The 20,342-nt window shown below is 45.4% G+C and overlaps 1 protein-coding gene across 1 annotated transcript in view; it reads left to right on the forward strand.

The window, feature by feature from the left end:
- Window positions 1–294: 294 nt before the first annotated feature.
- LOC133341884 (collagen alpha-1(XXIII) chain-like) overlaps window positions 295–20,342 on the forward strand; it is a 135,683-nt gene continuing 115,635 nt past the window's right edge. Inside the window, exons 1-2 of the mRNA XM_061550697.1 lie at window positions 295–847; window positions 4,823–4,877. Coding sequence (XP_061406681.1) covers window positions 569–847; window positions 4,823–4,877 — 334 coding nt within the window. The 5' untranslated portion in view covers window positions 295–568. The remainder of the gene's footprint in view (window positions 848–4,822; window positions 4,878–20,342) is intronic.

Below are 20,342 nucleotides of genomic sequence, written 5' to 3' on the forward strand. Positions count from 1 at the left end.
TTCCACGGGGACGTCTACGTTACGGGGTCACCCCGTGTTGTTATACTCGTGCCGATACACGCTCGTGGCTAGAGCAGACCGGGGGGTGGGTGGGTGGGAGGGGAGGGAGGGGGGATGCAGATTATTTTTCTGTAGGGGGAGGCACGATAACGACTGCCGAAACTCATGAAAGCTACAGCCGAGCTGGAAATGCGCGCTTTCCAGAGAGAGGAGAGAGCAAAAGGGTTCGGTGGGGGGGGGAGGGAAGAAATAAGGGAGCACCTTGGGAATTCCGCCAAGGCGAGCTTATTAAAGCCCTCCCCCCCCGCTATGCTCCCGAACGCTCATAGCTCGCCCACACGTACAAGGTGCTCCCACACGGCCGTCACCTCCACTGTGCTGATCACAGCAAGAGAGAGGGAGCCAGCACAGCTGAAAGCCAGCCCAAGCCCCCCCCTCCTCCTCCACGGTTATTAATCAGCTGGCGAGAGCGGCGCAGGTAAACCACGTTCCTCTGGCGCGCGCCCAACAGATATCGAACAACAAAAATACGAGCGCCCAATCAACCCGAGCGGTGGAGCCATTCGCAATGGACAAGCAGACGCGGTCACCAGAAGAGGAGGACACATCCGCACACACGGAAGGCTCCAGGGCCAAAGCCCTCTTGTCCAGGGAGCCCTTGGTGCGTCGGCTGTGCCTGCCGACGCCCGGGCAGGTGGTGATGTGGGCGCTGCTGTGTGCCATCGGGGTGATAGTCCACTCCCTGGGGGCGCGCGTGGCCAGGCTGGAAAGTAGAGCGGCAAAGGGCGGCGTGGAGGCCGTGGGCTCCGACTCGACCCCGAGGGAACCCCACAAGGCGCTGAGTCAGGTAGGTTGAGTCGGGGGGTGATGGGGGGAGTGTGCTGACGGGGGGGGGGGGGGGGGGTTGCAGGATTTATTGTCATTGTTGTTCATCACCACCGTCGTCATCATCATCATGTTGAGATGTTGCAAGCGCACGAGACGTTTTAGGCATCGTGGCCATCAGTGTGGTGATCAATAGCATCATGTTGAGCTATGCATTTGTATACGTGGGAAGAGCGTGCATAATAATCGTAATATTGTAGCAAATGTTTAACTATGACGGTGTGCATGCAGCCGAAATCAGTATTGCTCCGTATTATAGTTTGCATAATCAAGTGTAAGTACGGCAGGAAAGCCTGACTGAGGCTCAAGATATGTGTTTCTGGTGAATATGACATTGGAACATATGGCCAATGTAACGTTGAGTGCTGTGTTAGTAGAGTAGGTCCCTTCCAGACAGGTTCAAGAACCTACTTTGACCCTGCCGCTATCGCCTCGTCACCTCGCAGCTTAGCAACAAAAGCTTCACACGTTATGAGCAAATAAATATAAATAAAATATGCTCATAATGTATGCGAGCTGCTACAAGAACAATTAACGTGCGGCGTTGTGGGATGCAATTGCATGAATGACACCCACATAAAATGAAATTCTTCTTCTTTACAATAACAACAATCAGAATTGTATCTTATCTCAAACTAATTTCTAGACGTAGAATTAACAAAGGTACCACATATGGATGTAATGATGGTGGAGATGAGGTGAATGAAACAGATGAGAGGAAGCAATGGGGGCAAATCTGTGATGCTGCGTTAATTCGGTGAAAGCGAAATTGATGGCAGTGAATGACGATGAATGGGTTGAATGAACGGGGAATGAGTGTAGGCCGTGTAATGAGAATATGAAGAGGGAACAGCAACGGTGGCGGTTATAAGAGGGGGATATTAAGGGGTCTTGGGTGAGCAAGGGAAAATAGGAAACTCGTGAGCGAAGAAAGTAAAAAAACAAATCAAAGTTCTTTCTTGCCCAATTGAGCGTAGATGCGGTTGCTTATCTCGAGTTTATAGCTCTGAGCCAGTGGTGGAAATGTGACATTCCTATGGCGGGAGCTACACATGTTGCTAGCTTGTTACAAAGTAACAGACATTTGTGCGTGTTTTTTTTAAGAATGACGCGGACAGACTAGGCGAGTGACATAGATAGTATTACGGATAACAGCTACGAAAGGAAAATTAAGAAGAGGAATAATTTGAGGAAGGCAAGGTTAGATCTCTTGGACATGTAATGAGAAAAACAAGAGTCTGAATATTCAATTTTGACTGGGAAACGTATCGGTTTCAACAGGAAGGTGGGCAAGACAGCTAATTTAGTTCCCAGAAGCAATAAAAAAAACGCATCTGGTAGGGAGTATCTCATTCAAAGTTATTGAGTAAATACAATGGATAGAGCTACATGTAACGAAGGCCACGATCTCTGGTGTCTTTGAGAAATTACCACGGGGCATGGGGAAAGACAGATACATCGAGATTTGTGCGAGCCTCTTTATAAAGGAAACCACCGTTGACTTTCTCACAAAGTGGTACTCAATGTATCGACCCCTAACGAATGATAGTCTGAGTCAAACATCGCCACGGTGAAACTGAATATTAAACTGAGCATCATCGTCACCGCGATAACCATTAGCATTCATTGAACAGTAAACACGATAGTCCTCGTTACGTATTGAACAAAATTCTAAGAATATTATTTAATCCGATTATAAATAATTTATGTCAGGGCACGGCCCTAATCAGCAACGCAAACATTTACCGATCGTTAAGGTTAAACACATTTTTTGGTGCAAATTTCTATCGCGAATGCATTTCGTTCATGCGTTTTGACAAAGGGTGAATGTGACTCGGTTTTCACCGAAAAAAACATAGATTTTAATGTCTCAAGTTCAAAAACACACACACCACGTGTTTGGCCGTCCTGCATTTACTCAATAAAACCCTAAGCATATGCACATGTATGCCACCGACATACACACACATACGCGCTCTCGCGTTATATTGAACCAGACTCATAATTCCAAACAAATCCACCTTCACACGAGCACGTAAAAAAAATCCCATTGCCTCTTTGCGGAGAAACACTTTAAGCTATGTTAGCTGTAAAGCACGCACCTTGACAATATTTGAAAAAAAAATCTATAAAAACTGGATTTAATAAACAGGCACTTGTTTGTAGTGTACATATGAAGAGAGTTTTTTAGACGCAATTTGCACGAATGAGACGATATAAAATAATTGTTATACACAAGCGTGCATACAACGGAAGTATTGCTTGTGAACAGTAACACAAATTATCAGGCTGCCTGCTTGCGGTTGACTACATGCGCAGTCACCCAATGCATGCTACTGTGTTTAAGAGTGTCAAAGTGTTATTTTATAAATCAATGCCTTCATTTAGCATTTGTGTATGGAACAGTGTGTGTGTGTGTTTACGTTTCCAAGTACTGTAGCAGGCTGCGGGCAGTAATATACAACAATAATTTAGAGGCATTTGGAAATACGCTGCCAGATGAAACTACTCCCCACACCGTGTCGGATAATGAGGGGGGTTGTTTGACCATACTTCACCACGCTGGTCGGTGTGGAGAGGGGGGGGGCAGGACCTGGTTCAGTCACCGCTCGTCACTGAAGTCGGCTGTGGTCGCAAACCGAACTCGCGCGGTGCGCTAACAACTGCGCCACCGTTCTCCTTTGCGAACAACTTTGTCCACCGCTCAGCGTGTGCACTTTATCCCATCGACCTTTTCATAAATATCCAACACGATGCTGATTTTTGCCATTTCTCACATGGTTGCACAAAATGTTTTTTTTTTCCGAAGCGTCAAGACAAATTAAATGTCACTCATTGCATCCTGCAATGGTCATATTTCTCTTCGAACATAAAAAGTACGTTTAAAGGTAAATTAATGAGACATTGAACCGTGGTGATTTGTAGTCGCGCCCCGATGCAATTACCCTCTTGCCCTCGTCGTTGCACTCATCGTTGGTATTACTCGAATCGAAACATTATCTTAGTAACGTATACCGGTGTGCGTAGAGCTGCGGGGTGGTGTTTAGTGCACCACGCTACTAACCCACACGACCTGAACTCGATATCCCGGCCACGGCCAACCTTGGTGGCGAGTGATACCTGAACCGTGATGAAGTATGGTCAATTAGCGACAATCCCCACCTTGTGGGGAGTCCCTAATCCAACAGCGGATTGACGAAACGGCGGTGCGTCTATGCGCTCTGCATGGACACACACCGTCAGCGTGCGGCGAATGTTGAAACTTCAACCTCCCTATGACAGAGCAAGACTTCAATTAGCATGCATGCTTATACGCTCGCGCGAATGCTTGCTTAATTAAATGTTAGTGACGATTGCGAATTAATTCAAGGGGCACAGCAGCTGCAGCCAACGCAGCTTTGCTTATCCGCAGGCAGGCAATGGGAATACTTGGATTTAAATGTCCCTTATAGCCAGTGCGGGATTAAGCTAGTGCGGGCCTGTAGCATATGTTATAAAGAGGCCCTAAATAAAAAAAATACATTTTAAAACACACACATTTTTAACTTTCATAGTAAAGTAATTGTATTTTTCCATTTGCTCTACAGCCAGACAATACGACAAATCGCTAACATTAAACACCCAGTCGTTCATAAATGTTGAAGGCGGTATAGTACTATAATAATAGAGCAAGTGCAGAATCGCTGAACCGGAATTGATAGCTTGAAAGCATTCAGCGCGGAGCCCTTGAAAGTGCGGGTCCCGTAGCATATACAGCTACTACATATGTAGCTACTTGTGCTACGAGGATAATCCCAGCACTGCTTATTGCGAGGACATTTAATCAGCCACAACACAAAGCCCGTTCGTAAAAATAAACCCCGGCATATTGTGCAAATCGACCGCGTTGTTGCCGTTGTGGCGAGTGTCCTGACATTCTGTTTCTGTCCCCCTCTAGCTGCCCAGGGTTCGCAACAGCAGAGAGGCTGCCCCCATCTGCAGCTGCCCCCCAGGTGAGCCCCCCCCCCCCCCCGTCTGATCCCCCCTCCACCCCCAGCAAATTGCCTCCCCCCTTTATCCTCCGAGTGCTGTTAGCGAGTAGCCGCTGTGAAGGCCGGCACGGCACACGAGAGGATGGTTGGCCAGCACCACGCCCGGCCGCCTTTGTCTCCCCAGTGGCGATGTCTAAACATCGCACCAGGTATTCATCTGAGGCCGAGTCGACCTAGGGGAGGGCCAGGACCGGTTCAGATAATCGTCACTGGTGCTGGTGGCCGTGAGCGGGAATCGAACTGGGGTTACCGGCCGCACCATGTGTGTGTGTATGTATGTTGAACTTCTTTTGCACCTTACGTAGCCAAGCGCGCTGATCGTAGGTGCGGGAATAGGACAACACAATGCCCTGACACAAAGATGCATCTGCCCTCAAAGACCACACACTCATTTTCACACCATCCTCAGCATCATCATCATCGCCCAACATCATGGTACCCCTTAACATTTCAGTTTTGAAATGCAGTCACTTCACGTGTATGGGGCCGTCCATAAATGACGTCATACACCTGGGGGGGAGTCAGACATTTGTCAACATATGTGACGAGGGGGGGGGGGAAGAAATGTGACGTCACATCAAAATGCGCAACTTTAAATAAATATAGACAACACGTTCTACTTAATTAAATATACTTTTCAATAAATATTTTCACCTACAACATCAGAGTGCAGCGCCACATTAAACACGCACTACAATGACAAGAGTTTAAAGCGATTTGAAGCATGTTTTATTTTTTTTGGGGGGGCGGGCAGAGCTTTGTGACGTCATATTTGAGGGGGGGGGGTCTGACTTTTTGTGTGACGAGGGGGCGGGGGGTCAAAAATCGTCCAAAATCGCGTGACGTCATTTATGGACGGCCCCTATAGCGATAGTGAAGCAACATTTGCAGGGCATGTTGAATGATGCTTACTACTGAGTGGCTGAATGTAGCAAACACCTCGCGGTGGGTGATAAATGCAGACAACTATTAGCTGATTGGTAAAATATTATACGCACACGATATGGGAGCCAACTTGTGCTGTTCCGTACCATGCCTCTTCAGCCCCTCGACAGCTCGCCAGCGTGCATTACCTTCTCATTGCCACAAGGAGGAGCGTGTTTAAATGATATTGCAGCGAACAGATAAGTAAAACAAGTCAATTGTTTAACCAGATGAAAGCTCATAGAGATGGTATCTCTCGAACCAGGCTGTGTGTATTTTAAAGACAGTTGATTGATTACTTCTTGAGCGATTACTCTGCTGTTCTATAAACGACTAACCCAACGTATCATTAACTCAAACAGCAACGTCGTTTTGGAGAATATAAATAACAACGTGACTCATGATGCACTCCCAGAAGGCCGTGCAGCTGACGGATTGTGTAATACATTCTTACATACATCATATAGAGACGGATATGTGGAGGAGACGTATTGTCTGATTATTTATTTCGTCAATGCATCGGTAAATCAGGGCCTCCCAAAGGCCATTCCAGAATTTACCCATTGACATTTCTCAACAAGGGGGCCTTGATAATTAGCGTTGAATTAATTGGGGCTCCTACGTCACCCGTGGCACGCACGTACACACAAGCACAAAGATCCCCCGTGTAGCCTTACCGGGCTGTTGGGGCAAGTGCTGCTAGCGAGCACCTGTGATTCCCTGCACGGCACACGAGGGGCTGGGTGGCCACCACCACCACCCACCACGTCACAGACGGCAGGTTCAGGAATCATCAGACGCGTGCTGAGACTTAATTTGCATGTGGAAGGATGTAACATCGGAAGACGTATCGTCCCCGTGGATGACGAATAATAGGAGTTTGAGAAACACAGGGTTTAAGCTAGGGTTTAAGTTTCGATTGAAAGCTTTCGTGACTGCATGGATTCTTATTATTGGTTCTTTCGGTGAAGTCACGTAGAAGGGAAGTAATAAAATAATAAAAATAAAACATAAGATAACATTCTCACCACGTTTAGGACGCTGTCTTTCCGACAGCCCTGTTCTTCACCTGATGACGGCTGCTTGCGTTGTGACCGAAACGTCGTGAGAATTTTATCTTATGTAATTTTTATTATTATTTTATTATTTCCCTTCTACGTGACTTTATCGAAAGAACCAAGAATACCAGGGTTTAAGTATATAATATCTAGTCTATCGTCTCTCTTGACCTTTCCAGACTCATAATCGTGTGTCTAAATACGCAAACCCTAGATCGGTTTCGTGCTGTTGGGCGCTCATCAGCAGAGTAAGGTGAGGTGAACAACCACTGGATTGGAACCTGAATGCAAAAAAAAAATATATAGACCATCATTTCGAGCTGCAATGTAACATTCTGGCTAATAAATGCACCACTCCAGAGCTCCGCGGGATTTTATTTAAACAAAGTGCCGACTTCAGCGGTCTTACTCTAGTCTTGAACTCCCGTGGAAATTACTGAATGGTGAAAAAAATTACTATTTTTTACCATCCCGTAATGACAGATTTCAATTGAAATTCCTTCCCTGCTCAAATGAGCACGGGGGAGGGGGGGGGGCATGTGGCATTCGTGTCCATTGGCAGCGCTGACTCAACGATTCCAAGTTGTCTCCCTTTCATATCTATGACCATCACTATCAGTCTAGTAATGCATTGACTTTTGTTGTTGGAATCGGGATGGCGAATATTATTCATCCAGTAATGCACGTTTGTGTTGTTGTTGTTGTGTCAGATTTAGTTGCTGCCGCAGTCGTTGCATAAATATCGTTGCTACGTGAATGTGCAATAATACAGCTTTGAATGACCGCTATTATGTGAAAGCTGTAGCTTGCTAGGTGTTTGTGGTACTGAACATAATTCCGTGTAGTACAGGATTTGTGACTCATTGCTATATCAGTAACAGGTGCTTGGCAAGTGGTAATGAATATTCGATTACTTTAATTGCTTCCATAAGAGCAATACCCAGTGTTTCCATCGGACGGCCGGCTCCAATCTCTTCGAGTTGGTTTGATTTCTCACAGAACTTGATTTGAAAGGGATGCAACTTCAGTTGATAAAAAAGTGGCGTTTCTACGATGTGTCAAGTTGTGTGAGCTATTTCACGTGAGTCGATCGCGTCTCTCGCGTAAAATGTCACAATGCAAGTGTCCATTAGCTTGAGGCGCCACAATGGCGAGATGTTAACTACCTCGCCTGGTATACAGAAGGTCGTGGGTTCGATCCCGATCCCGATCCCTACCCTGACCATGGCTGTACATTTTGAGTTTGCATGTCTCTCTCTCTCTATCCCCTTGGTCGCGTAGATTTTTCTCAGAGTCCACCGGTTTGTCCCTGCACATTTAGAAACAAGTGCTTTTAGAGTTTTTCGCTGCTATACATTTCTACACGATAAGCCACTTCGTTGAACTATCATTTGTGATAGCCAGGTCGCTTCTGAAAAAGAGTCATATAGCTCAGTTGGGCCTAAACTGGTAAAATAAAAAATAGTTAGTAATACTTAGCACTGGATGGGATCCTGGAATTAAAACCCAGTGATTTGCATTATTTTGGTTCACTATTTTTTGACACGAGCATAGCATGTCGCCTCCCCTGGGCCACCATTTGCACTTATTGAGCGTCAATTCGCATCACGCTCATTCTCGCACGTGCGCGCCGGTTTTCAATTCTACCGCGGACATTTTTTGACAGCTGCACATGAGGGATGTCGCTTGGGGATTTCCACGTGTTTAGTCGCGGTTCCATGTCGATGATCTTTTGTGCAGGGCTTTGCGTGCCTTGGCTTTGGGCAGCCCAAGGTGGATGTTGTGTTTCTCGAAACGAGAGCTTTGTGTCGTGCGTATCCTCAGATGTGTTGACTCACATCCCCTAGGCAAAGAGAAGTCCCGTGCACTAATGCATTTTACAGGACGTAACCAAGCAAGCCTGTCATCTGCTGATGAGACACTGCGTGTCGAAACCGGTTTCCAGAGTTTGCATGTACTGTATATTTTAATGAATGCTGCTGAAATAATGCGCTCTCAGATGGCCCTGTGGCTGATGGGCTATGTAAGAAACACTTGTATTCTTCATGTGCAGAGGCGGACGTGCGAACGAGACGTATTTTCTGCTTATTTATCTTATTACTTAGATATAAGGGTGATTTAAAAAAAAAAACTGGCCTGGAAGAACAACTACAACAACTTGAATGCCATTTCTTATTAAAGGATAATTACCGAATATCATAGCGACAACAACTTCATATCGTTCAATTTTTTTTGTTTAACGGCGATTTCTACGTCAAGCCACGGACGCTCCGATGGGCTCTCGTGCTACGAATCAGTCGCCGAGTGTGGGTAGCTGAACCAGCGGATGGCCTGGCCGTTCGTGCAGATGTCGACGAGTGTGGGTGGTTGAACCAGAGGATAGCTTGGCTGTTCGTGCAGATGTCGATGAGTGTGGGTAGCTGAACCAGCGGATGGCTTGGTCGTTCGTGCAGATGTCGATGAGTGTGGGTGGCTGAACCAGCGGATGGCTTGGTCGTTCGTGCAGATGTCGACGAGTGTGGGTGGATGAACCAGCGGATGGTTTGGTCGTTCGTGCAGATGTCGATGAGTGTGGTACCTCCGGCGCGCTGGGATCCGAGGTGACCCATCTACAGCGTAGCATTTATTTCTGATCTGTCTGTTGCATGGGGGCGGGGGGGTGTTGCGTCGCATCGTATTCTTGTTGGTGCGCACTTACTCCAAGTTGCCCTGATTTAATTCCACGTTGCCAAATACCGCGACGGATTTTTTTTTTTTGCCCAACATCCCAACTCAGCCCCCAGGCGACCCTCCCTAGAAAAAAAAACGAAAGAACCTCAAGACTGTCTTTGTCTTTTTTTTGTGCGCGCCCGTCGGATGTGGTCACGTTGTGAACTTAACGTTTGTCACGGGATTTCCCAGCCATGAGCCGCATGCAACAGTACCACTGGGGGGGGGGGGCTGAGGGGTGCCCCCCCCCCGAATGATAGTTTCATGATGTGCGTGGGCAGTGGAGGGCCGCGAGCCAATGAGAAAGCAGCGAGGTGGCTGGAGCCTTTACTGCCCTGCATGTGAAACGAATCGAAGTTGTCTGTTTGTGTCGACTTGGCAATACGTTGCGGTATAAGCATTTGCGAAGTCAGCACGAAAGTTGCGCGTGAAAACGACCTCAATTAATGTTCAGAATACAAAACAAACAAAACAATCCAAGCAGAATGAGGTTCACTACCCCCCCCCCAGCATTATAGGGATTTTTGGATCGTGTAAGAACTTTGTTCATGCTGCACCAGATTCCAAAACAGGATCAGCTTCCATAATAGAGGTTTTGGGTTTAGATCGTGTAAATATAAATGTGTCGTTAAACCCGCCACCACCCGACATAGCCAATTCGTAAGGTTTGTCATGGAAACAAAACATGCCAATTCGTTACGAGTACAGCACACCGGTGTGTTGGAGAGTAAACCCACAACATTTTCCCCATCCATGGCTTTATATAATAATGCTAGAAAGTACTTTACATTTTTTGTTCTCCAAAAAAATAATTCCCGACCGTGTCGAAAGCCATTTAACAAAAAATGTTGCAGTGTAATGTTGATCACTTAGATGTTCTTAAAGTACATAATTTCTGCATTCTAGAAGACTACATAGCTGCATCATATCTACACGTGTGAGGGGATAGCATAAATTGGGAGGTCACAAGATCCTACTTGCTCTCCTGCTTCTCTCTACAGATCAGTCACAAGCCTCATACACTACCACACCACGCTACACTCATAAAAAAAAACATTCAATGTGGTAGTCAGCCAAGGTCTGTATAGATATGAATGGATAATTTGTTGAAATGTGTGTGATCATTAATGTTACTTAACAAAACACATTGACAATTAAATTATGCTTTATTTATTACACTGATCTGTAATTGTATGCATTATATGCTCTATAAGGGGTTTAATTGTATTTATGGTGAGGCTAATATTTATTTATTTTTTAACTGATAGAAAATAATGTTGATATGTGAGATTTGGGTTATAACATATACACATTAAGGTTCTCTTATTAATGATGTCACCTGGTCTTTAATGACATCTTGTTGAAACATTAAATAATTTGGTCATTCCCTGGAGAAATTGCCTGGGTCAATGGTGTCTGAGCAAATACATTGTGAGAAAAACACATCAATAGATTCACGTATATTAGCCGAAAATATTGGACATGTTTTGCACGCTTGGAATTACACTGAGAGACACGAGGACATCATCCAAGCTATTATGCAGCGTAAGTGGGCTTGAGAGTGATGCGTCACGGTTCGAATGGACGATTGCCGATGGTCAAGAGTGTCAGCCAAGGAATGGAACGCATCCATAGTTTTTCCTGGCCAGTACGGTGATCCATGTGTTCACGGGGTTTGACCACGTGGTCGTTTGTGTTCAGGTGCTCGGTCGATTGTTACATCGCACGGATTGTAAGATCGTGGCGGCAGCTAGTAATGATACTAATTAAAATTAATAAAGCGCCCTTTAACAATCGTTGTCAAGGTGCTATGCGTGAAAAGGTGGAAATAGTTAACATCAACCAAGGAAAGAAGTGAGAAAGGCGGTTGAAAATAACTAAAGAGAGAAAGGCAACAGATAGGTTTTTATTCGAGATTTGAAGATTGGTGGTGTTTTGGAAGTCGCTTGACCTCGAAGGGCAAGGGGTCCCAGAGTTTAGGTGCCGCAATTGCAAAGGCATCGTCACCCCAAGTGTGAAGCCTAAGCTAGGGTGGAGGCCTTCGTCCAGCAGTGGATTGACCATGGCTGATGAAGATGATTGGCTACGTATTGTCTATTTAAAAACAACAAAAACTTTTAATAATTAAAAATTCCAGTACACATCCATATATATAAACTTTTGATTTTAATAAAATGGGGAATAAGGGTTTTGAGGACATTGAAGTTTTGGGAATATATTCACAATCTGGAAGCAATGCTTAGTTGGTGAAAACAACGTTTGGCCAAACACCTTTCCCCTCCATGTGTGTACTTTGTTAGCTGATACAGTGTTTGGTAGTTCATAACACAAGCATGCTGTGAGCACTGGGAATCCCCACAGGGTTAAATATTCCCTTTCTTACCCAGAGACCCGACATCATAAATATTTATCCACCGGCCTGTCCGTCAGTGGCTTATCCCGAAGGTTCCTGCAACCGACCTTTCCTTCCCCCCTTCACCGATTCCTCCACAGTTCATAAAACATCCTGCTCACTCCATTTCTCTTCATTTACTTTGTTTGTGGGATTGTGAGTGCACGCTTGCGCGCAGTACGGGAGCGGCGGCGCAGGGGATAACGCACCACACCACAAACCCGGCAACCCAACTTCGATTCCCGCTCATAGCCGGTGATGAATATCTGAACCAATCCTAGACCTCCCTTAGGTCGACTCAGGCTTAAATGATTACCCGGAGCGGTGTGTAAACATAAGCATTGGGGAGACAAAGGCGACCAGGCATGGTGTTGTCAATCCACCCCCGCGTGTGCCGTGCTGTTCTTAGTAGGTGCTCGCTAACAGCACTTGCCCCAACAGTTTGTGAAAGACTATACGGGGAATCTTTGTCTTTTTGTGTGGATGTGGATGGGGCATCGGCAGTGGGGTGGTGGCTGGGCAATCTTGCTGGCCACACATACCCCCCCAATTCGTGGTGTCGCTAATGAAGACCACAATGCACTCCGGCAATTCTATGGCAGTCACTGCCAGCAGCCATCACTGCGGAACACATTCACGACGTGTACCTTTACCATGTATTGTTGCATATGGTGATAGTCCCCGTGCAGAAGGTTAGATCGACTTGAGAAGAACAATGCGCCAGCAAAGGCAAGTTGGCTGTTCGTGGTTTTGGTATTTCGCATTACTCGCTTAAAAGCACAGGGCAATCATTTCCAATGTATAATGTAAATGTCATTGGAAACTTTAAGTAAAATTCAATCTTCTCTCTGTAAAAAAAAAATTCCTGTACGAGTATGTATTGTACAAAACAGGAACAAAAGTACTTCAATATGGCAATTGGAGTCGGGTAAATTTCACGTGTGCCAATATATTCTTTCGCCAAAACTTGACTTTTTTGGGCCACAAATACAGTCGTGTTGTCCAAACCAGATACACAAGCACTAATGCGCCCTCCACAATGCACGTGACACCTGCTGTGCCTGCCAAGGCCCAGCTGTTTGTATATTTTGGGCAAATTCAAAGATGAGGAGTGGGAACTAATTGTAGCCTTCATTTGCTGAGCTGAATGGCTGTTTGTTTGTATCTTCGGTTGCGTGTGTGTATATTCGTCGTGCCAGGCTACATGCACTTCGAGGCCATGTGGAGTGGCGACGGCTCTCTGCAAAGGTCCTGGCGCGGAGCAAGTTGACCTATAACACCGTGGCTTCTCCAGTGACCTCTTGCTTGGCAAACCTTTCCCACTCCACATATTACATTATGCTGGCACAATCAGTGTGGGTAATGTCACTTCTACTTAGTGGCAAATGGAAACTGGTTTGTTGTTGTTTGTGTGTTAAGAATTGAGGGGAGGGATAGTGTAGCGGTCAGCACGCTGCGCTACGAAGCTGGCGACCCGAGTTCGATTCCCGCTCACAGCCAACAGTGACGATTATCTGAAGCGGTTCTGGCCCTTCCCTAGGTCAACTCAGCCTCAAATGAGTACCTGGTGCGATGTGTAAACACAGCCACTAGGGAGACAAAGGCGGTCGGGGGTGGTGCTGGCCACCCACCCCCTCTTGTGCCGTGCCGGCCTTCATAGGTGCTCGCTAACAACAATTGCCCCAACAGTCTGCTAAGGCTATACGGGGAATCTTTGTCTTTATTTTGTTGAAATTTGTGGCAATTTGTGGTTTGCATCGTCCTGGCCACGGTGAACTTCAATGTGAATGGTGAATGATCCTTTACTGTGGTGAATTGGGCCTCCTACAAGTTGACAAAAAATATAACAAAAAAGATACACGAATTAAATGATGACGTCACCCTGATGCTGCTCTATTTAAGACCGAAAGCAACAGGAGAGCTTCAACATTCTTGCCCGATGAAGCTGATTGTAATTATCAGCGAAACGTCGTGCTACTCAAATTTTAAAATGCTGTTGATTCTCTCTTCAGCACAGCGGTGGGCTAAAGAAGTCAATTAATTTGTCCTTTGAAAACGTGACACATTTTTTACTGTTTGGCCGTGTCGGGTGGTGGAGGGTTACGACACATTTATAAATAACGCGATCTGACCCAAAAACTTATATTATGAATAATATTGGTCGCGAAAGCCTCCGTGTTAAATTGACACGAGTAATAATTTAGCAGTTTGTTCCGTGTCAGCGATTGGGAAGGCAAAGAAGGCCCCGGCCCTTTTGCATTGCTGCCGAACGAACCGACCTGGTGGCCTTCGCTAACCATGACACCGCATCAGTGTCCCGCATTAATCTATACACCTGATTATATGTGTTAGAATAAATGTAAGTGTATGTGTGTGTATGTACGGACTGCATGTAGTGGGAGGCGGTGCTGCAGTGGTTCGCCCACTGCACTACAAGGCCAAGCATCCCACGTTCGCTTCCCACTCAACACCAACATCGGAGACGATTATCTGAACCGGTCCTGGGCTTGCCCTAGGTTAACTCTGCCTTAAATTAGTACCTGGTGTGGTGTGTAAACATTACCATTGGGGAGACAAAGGCGGCCGGGCGTGGTGTTGGCCACCCACCAACCTTGCAACTCGCTCAGCACTTTCCCCAACAGCAGCTTGACGAGGGTATACGGGGGGAATGTCTGTCTCTGTCTTATGCTGCATGTCTTGTATTGTGACTGTCTGCAGTTTTTTTCCCTCCTATATAAACAGAAAATAAAAATGCCTCTAATAATTGATACCAAAAATGAAAACATACGTTCTTGTTGAATAACGTTCCGTGAAACTGAATTTTTTTCCTTCAGAAAATGTTTTGTAACCTGAACAGCTGTGACCGAATTACTCTGGGTAATATTGTCAATCGTGAGATGTTTTCGTGATGTAAGTGGAAAAAAGTGCTTTTTTTCCATTTGGAGTTTGGGTTTTGCAGAAGCCGTTCAGCTGCGCCGTGCTGGGAACAGGTATTGTGTTTGGATAAAACATGTGAGGGGGGAAGGCACGGCGGCCGAAGGAATTGCGTGTCTGTCTCTTTGCTGACAACATCGTTTTCAATTTGGTTGCAGCTGCAAGCCTTTAGCGGTGTTAGACACCGCCAATACGCTCAAATTATCGTTCGCCTTAATACGCTGTAAAATCGGTAATTGTTTTTTTACCCTTTTATCTGGCAACAAAACTGACACCTTTTTTACGAGGAGTCATGTTTGCATAGACCACAATACCTGCAGTCATAATGCAAACAAAAAACATAACTCTGATAATGTATGCACTGTCCTTGAAGTTGATTGGTCCACACCCGAGACAGACAAAAAGGTGTCAGTTTTGTTGCCAGATGAAAGGGTAAAAAAAACAATTATCATATTTTTTACTGGCAAATGAGGTACCAATGACGCTGTAAAATCATTAGGTGCTGCCTCACCAGATTGTGGCCAATAATTATGCTAACACTTAAGGCATACAGTCGGTATTCGTTTTGTAGATATAAACACATTTCAATATAACAAGGAATGTCCAGTGTTTTCTAGTTGCATTGAATCCAAACTCGCCGAACCTTGGACTGGTTTCGACTTCTGCGAGTTTCATCAGCAGGGTGTGTGGCTAGTCTAACGAACCCCGCAGGATTACATCTGAGAGGGCGTCCACTGAAGGAACTGGAGTGAAATCAGTTCATGTGCAGTTGCCAGATGGATTGTGGCGACGGCTTGGGAAAGACTTGATCCAGCAGTGGATTGATCATGGCTGCTGCTGACGATGACGACGGTGATGATAGGCAAGAGATGTCCATCAACTTTGGTGGACAAATACCGTTTATCAAAGTACAGCAAAAATTGTGCACGCAAATTTTGTGCTGTCTTTACGGACGGTACCTAATGAATACATAAGTACGTAAATGAATAAATAGGCTAAATGTTTTTCACGTGCTCATATAGAAGGGCATCAGAGTCACGGTCAAGTAAGTCTTTGAACTAGTGTGCACCTTGCAAACTGCGTTATTACATGCTGGATAAGAGGTGACGGGGTTAATTGGTAAAAGTGCTGTGGTAAGTAGCCATAACATATTGACGTATACACTTACAATGTTTTTTTAGTTTCTCACCCAGGGGGAAGATAATACCTTTGATGAAGTTTACATACACTACCAATGTAAGGCGACGCGCCACATTGAATACGACATCGGTAATATTTCGCCAGACCCAGCTGTAAAATCATTTCATTCGTACTGAAAGCTCCTGAGATGCAATATCAAGTGCAAGGTCAAGAGGTCATCGCCGCCAATTTCACTGATGCCACCAGACCTCACCGTCGCTTCCTCTTCATCAAACGCTGAACAGTCGCCATCTGACCTCTGGGCTCTCCTCTTGCAGTTTCCCACACTCTGGCTTTACGTCCTCATATTGGTCACTGACCTCTCTGGGTCCGACTTCAATGCCCGTCTCTGCAAAGCTGCGTTAGTTCACCGTGCACGCGTGTTCCCACCCATCGCAATCTCCTCCTCCTGGTTATGTTCAAATCAATTCGAGGTTCATATTTTCCAAATGTTGACGTTGCTCAGCCTATCCTGTTCTAAATCCCGATTCCTAGCATCTAGATCATGCACATGCAGTATATTAAAGGACTATTTTATACATTAGAGTTATTTAAACAAAATCCCAAAACAAAGCTAGTTATAAACTATAGAGAACAAAACCGCATGGCGCTTAAGAATGTGATCTCATGCTGCACTTGTGAAATATTAATCACAACACTATACTGCTGTACAATGGATTATAAGTAGATATTTAGTATATCAACTTTACGAGTTCCTTTGTAAGAATACGCTGTTATGTGCAAGCTTATAATCCACATCCCATGTTTGAAAATAATCTCCCAGATAATTATCCAAATTAATAAGTCATTAAGTGCCCCTAAATATTAAAGTTTTACATATCTTCTGAATGAGAGAGATAATAAGCCTCAATGGGCCTCTCACCTGCTCATTAAAATAAGCTTAAAGTGCACATACTTTGAATAGCAATGAGGTTAAATAAAACATTTAGCCAAATGTGGCCGTTTGAGAGTGTGCGTGGGTGAATTTTCCGTGCGTGCGACGTGTGAACGCGAGGATGGTGCGATGGGACATTGACCGATGACCGCGATGCTGATTTCACGCGGCTCAAAGCAAATGCCACGGTCATTGCCTTGCAAAAACCCAGAAAAACCCAGATGGTTTTTGTTCAATACCAAAAAAAAATGTGCGTGTGAAAATAATTAAGGGGGGCCACATTCCGTGAGCTGCCCATAAATTTAAAACGGTAAGGTGCCTGGCAATTAAGTGGAGAAATTTTTATGTGCTGTCGAATTATTGTGCCTAATGTTCCCGGCGACTCCGTTTTCACTCGCCATGGCCGTTTAATGAGGAACAGGGAGCTGCGGGTCGATTACATGGCTGGTGTTGAAAATGTATTCTTCGAAGCTGGTATATGTTAATGTAAAGTTGGCTTTACAAAAAAAAAACCACTTAGTTGGCGTTACGTCGCGCGTCGCAAGTTGTAGTGCCGGGCGGCGGTGGCTGCGCTGCTGCATATGGCAGCCAGTGGTTGGTGGATCACCGCACAAATGTTGTGAAGCTTACTTAACCGTGGGCGTCGAGGAGGAGCCATACCTCTGGCTCGTCAGGGGAAGGCGGTAACAGAAAAGATGTGGACTCCACCTGTTAAGTCTGTATGGGATAGAGTGTTTCCCCCTCACACGTGTGGGTTTTCTCCGGGTGCTCCGGTTTACTCCGACATGTAAACACTCATCTTCTTGGTTCTTTTGGTAAAGTCACGTAGAAGGGAAATAATAAAATAATAAAAATAAAACATAATAAAATACAATTCCCACGATGTTTCGGCCACAACGCTGTCTTTCCGACAGCCCTGTTCTTCACCTGAGGACGGCTGCTTGCATTGTGGCCGAAACGTCGTGGAAATTTTATTTTATTATGTTTTATTTTTATTATTTTATTATTTCCCTTCTACGTGACTTTACCGAAAGAACCAAGAAGATGAATCCCTGCAGTCACGAAAGCTTTAAATCGAAATGTAAAGACTCATTCATTGGCCGATAACACCTTCATATACAGAGGATCGCAGACCTTGGTCAATTGTTGGTATCCGCTCATCATGTGGGTCTTAGTCAATCGCTTTTATTAGTGGGCCTTCCGGCTTGTCTATGGTTCCTCTCGTCCCTCAGAGCCCCTCGCGCTCTCTCTCTCTCCCTCACTCTTTGAGAGTGAGTGAATACTGTGTGGCGCGTGACAAGTTGAAATTATTATTATTATGTTTCATCTAAAGTTGAGTTTGCAAGAAAAAAAAGTCGTGTGGTTATAGTGATTTGGGCAGAGGAATGCGAACACAGTGACTCAACTTGCGAATGAGTTATGTTCCAGAAGTCTGTTCGTAAGTCGATGTGTTCGTAAGTCCATCTGTATTCCTGTTGATTCCAAACATGTTGTACAGCATGTTCACTAAACACGGGGAATAGCTTTAAACGTCATCCTGTAGATGTAGATGCCACTGGTTCTTCACGTTCTGCAGATGTAGATGCCACTGGTTCTTCATGTTCTATAGATGTAGATGCCACTGGTTCTTCACGTTCTGCAGATGTAGATGCCACTGGTTCTTCTTGTTCTGTAGATGTAGATGCCACTGGTTCTTTACGTTCTGCAGATGGAAATGCCACTGGTTCTTCACGTTCTGTAGATGTAGATACCACTGGTTCTTCACGTTTTGTAGATGTAGATGCCTTCTATTGTGCGGTGGTTGACCTTACGAGTCTCGATGCGAACAGGCAACTGGACATACGGACCGGGTTTGTTCGTATCCCTGAAAGTTCGTGTTATGGATCATTATGTCAATTGTTCTGCCTCAGGCAGGTGATCTTTATCGAAGCTAGAGGCTCTCTCTAACCTAGACGGGTATAATATTCATAACACTCCTTTGTCATACATAGCTGGATGTGTTTTTCTTTTACCATACTTAACCACACTGGTCAGTGTGCGTTGGTGAAGGGGAGGCCTTGGGACCAGTTCAGGTATCACGTGCCACTGATGTTAGCCGTGGCCAAGAATTGAAAGTCAGGTTCCTGGCTTCCTAGTGCAGTGCGATAACCACGGGACTGTTTCAGAATCAAGCCGATCATCATCATCATGAGCCATGATCCAGCCACTGCTGGAAAGGCCCTCGTGGTCCTGTGATACAGGAATTCACAGCCAGAACCTGCGCATGAGCCACTGGCATCTCTCCACCTCCGCGGGGAACGTCGTCTTGTCTTGATTATTTGGCTCCGACTATAAATTGCCACATGTGAAGATGCACGCCACTCCAATGAACGAAAACGAGCTAAGAGCTCTGTGGGCTTTTCCTGGTAAGTAAAAAATACTTTCGTTTTCTGATCCATATTTCGACGAGTGCGTTGAGGCTTTTTTTGTCATATGTCAAAGCAGGTAATATGCCCTGATTCGAAAACTTGTTTAAAGACACATTGCTATGTTGCTGTTATTCTTCAGACGCTTTGGAATGCTGTAATTGCCATCCCTCTAGCTAGCTATATATTTCTCAGACAGGCAATCTCTACATGCGTATATAGTTACTTATGACGCATTTTCCATCAATATATAACAGCTATCCATTGGTGGCTTCGCATTTTTTTATATAATGGTTTTCATTCATACATTGTATATAAAAAAAAACTCACTGCGTGTGTGTACAGGTGTATGTGAAATACACTTAGTAAAATCCCTCCCGGCTTTGAGGAACTCTATGTTAATTGCCCATAATTGCAGCACAGAGTATCTAATAGCACGACTCCGAGACTCGCGCGTAACTCGAACCGCCGCTGTCCGCGAAAGCGTGGCCTCGCTCCAGCAGGAGCGCTCGCCGAGACGAGGGTGGGGGGGTGGAATTCTGGGCTCCGTGGGCAGATGAGGGGAGCCACCCGCGCTCTGGCACTGGTTCTGGAAGGATCCGTTCAATTACAACAACGGGCGGTGGGAAGCGAGCAGGGAAACACAAAGGTTGGGTTTAAAACACCCGCGTTCGCGTGCGTGCTCCGTGACTGAACGGGGCTGCCTTGCCAGAGGTCGAAGCTATTTCTCTGAGCGTTGGGATGCAATCCAGTTTCCCATGTTTATTTTATTTTTATTTATTTTTTTGGCAAATTTTTTTTCTTGAATTCCCGTTAGTTTTTTTGTATTTTATTCCAGGCACAAGAAGCTGCCCCGTTGTTTAGCGTTCGACTAACGTTCATAATATGTGCGGCAAATTTAGCAAAACAGTGGAAAAAGGAGACCCCCTC

Source organism: Lethenteron reissneri, chromosome 12, assembly GCF_015708825.2.
Source record: "Lethenteron reissneri isolate LAM-NWPU_2019-01 chromosome 12, ASM1570882v1, whole genome shotgun sequence".
In the NCBI taxonomy this organism is placed as follows: Eukaryota; Metazoa; Chordata; class Hyperoartia; order Petromyzontiformes; family Petromyzontidae; genus Lethenteron; species Lethenteron reissneri.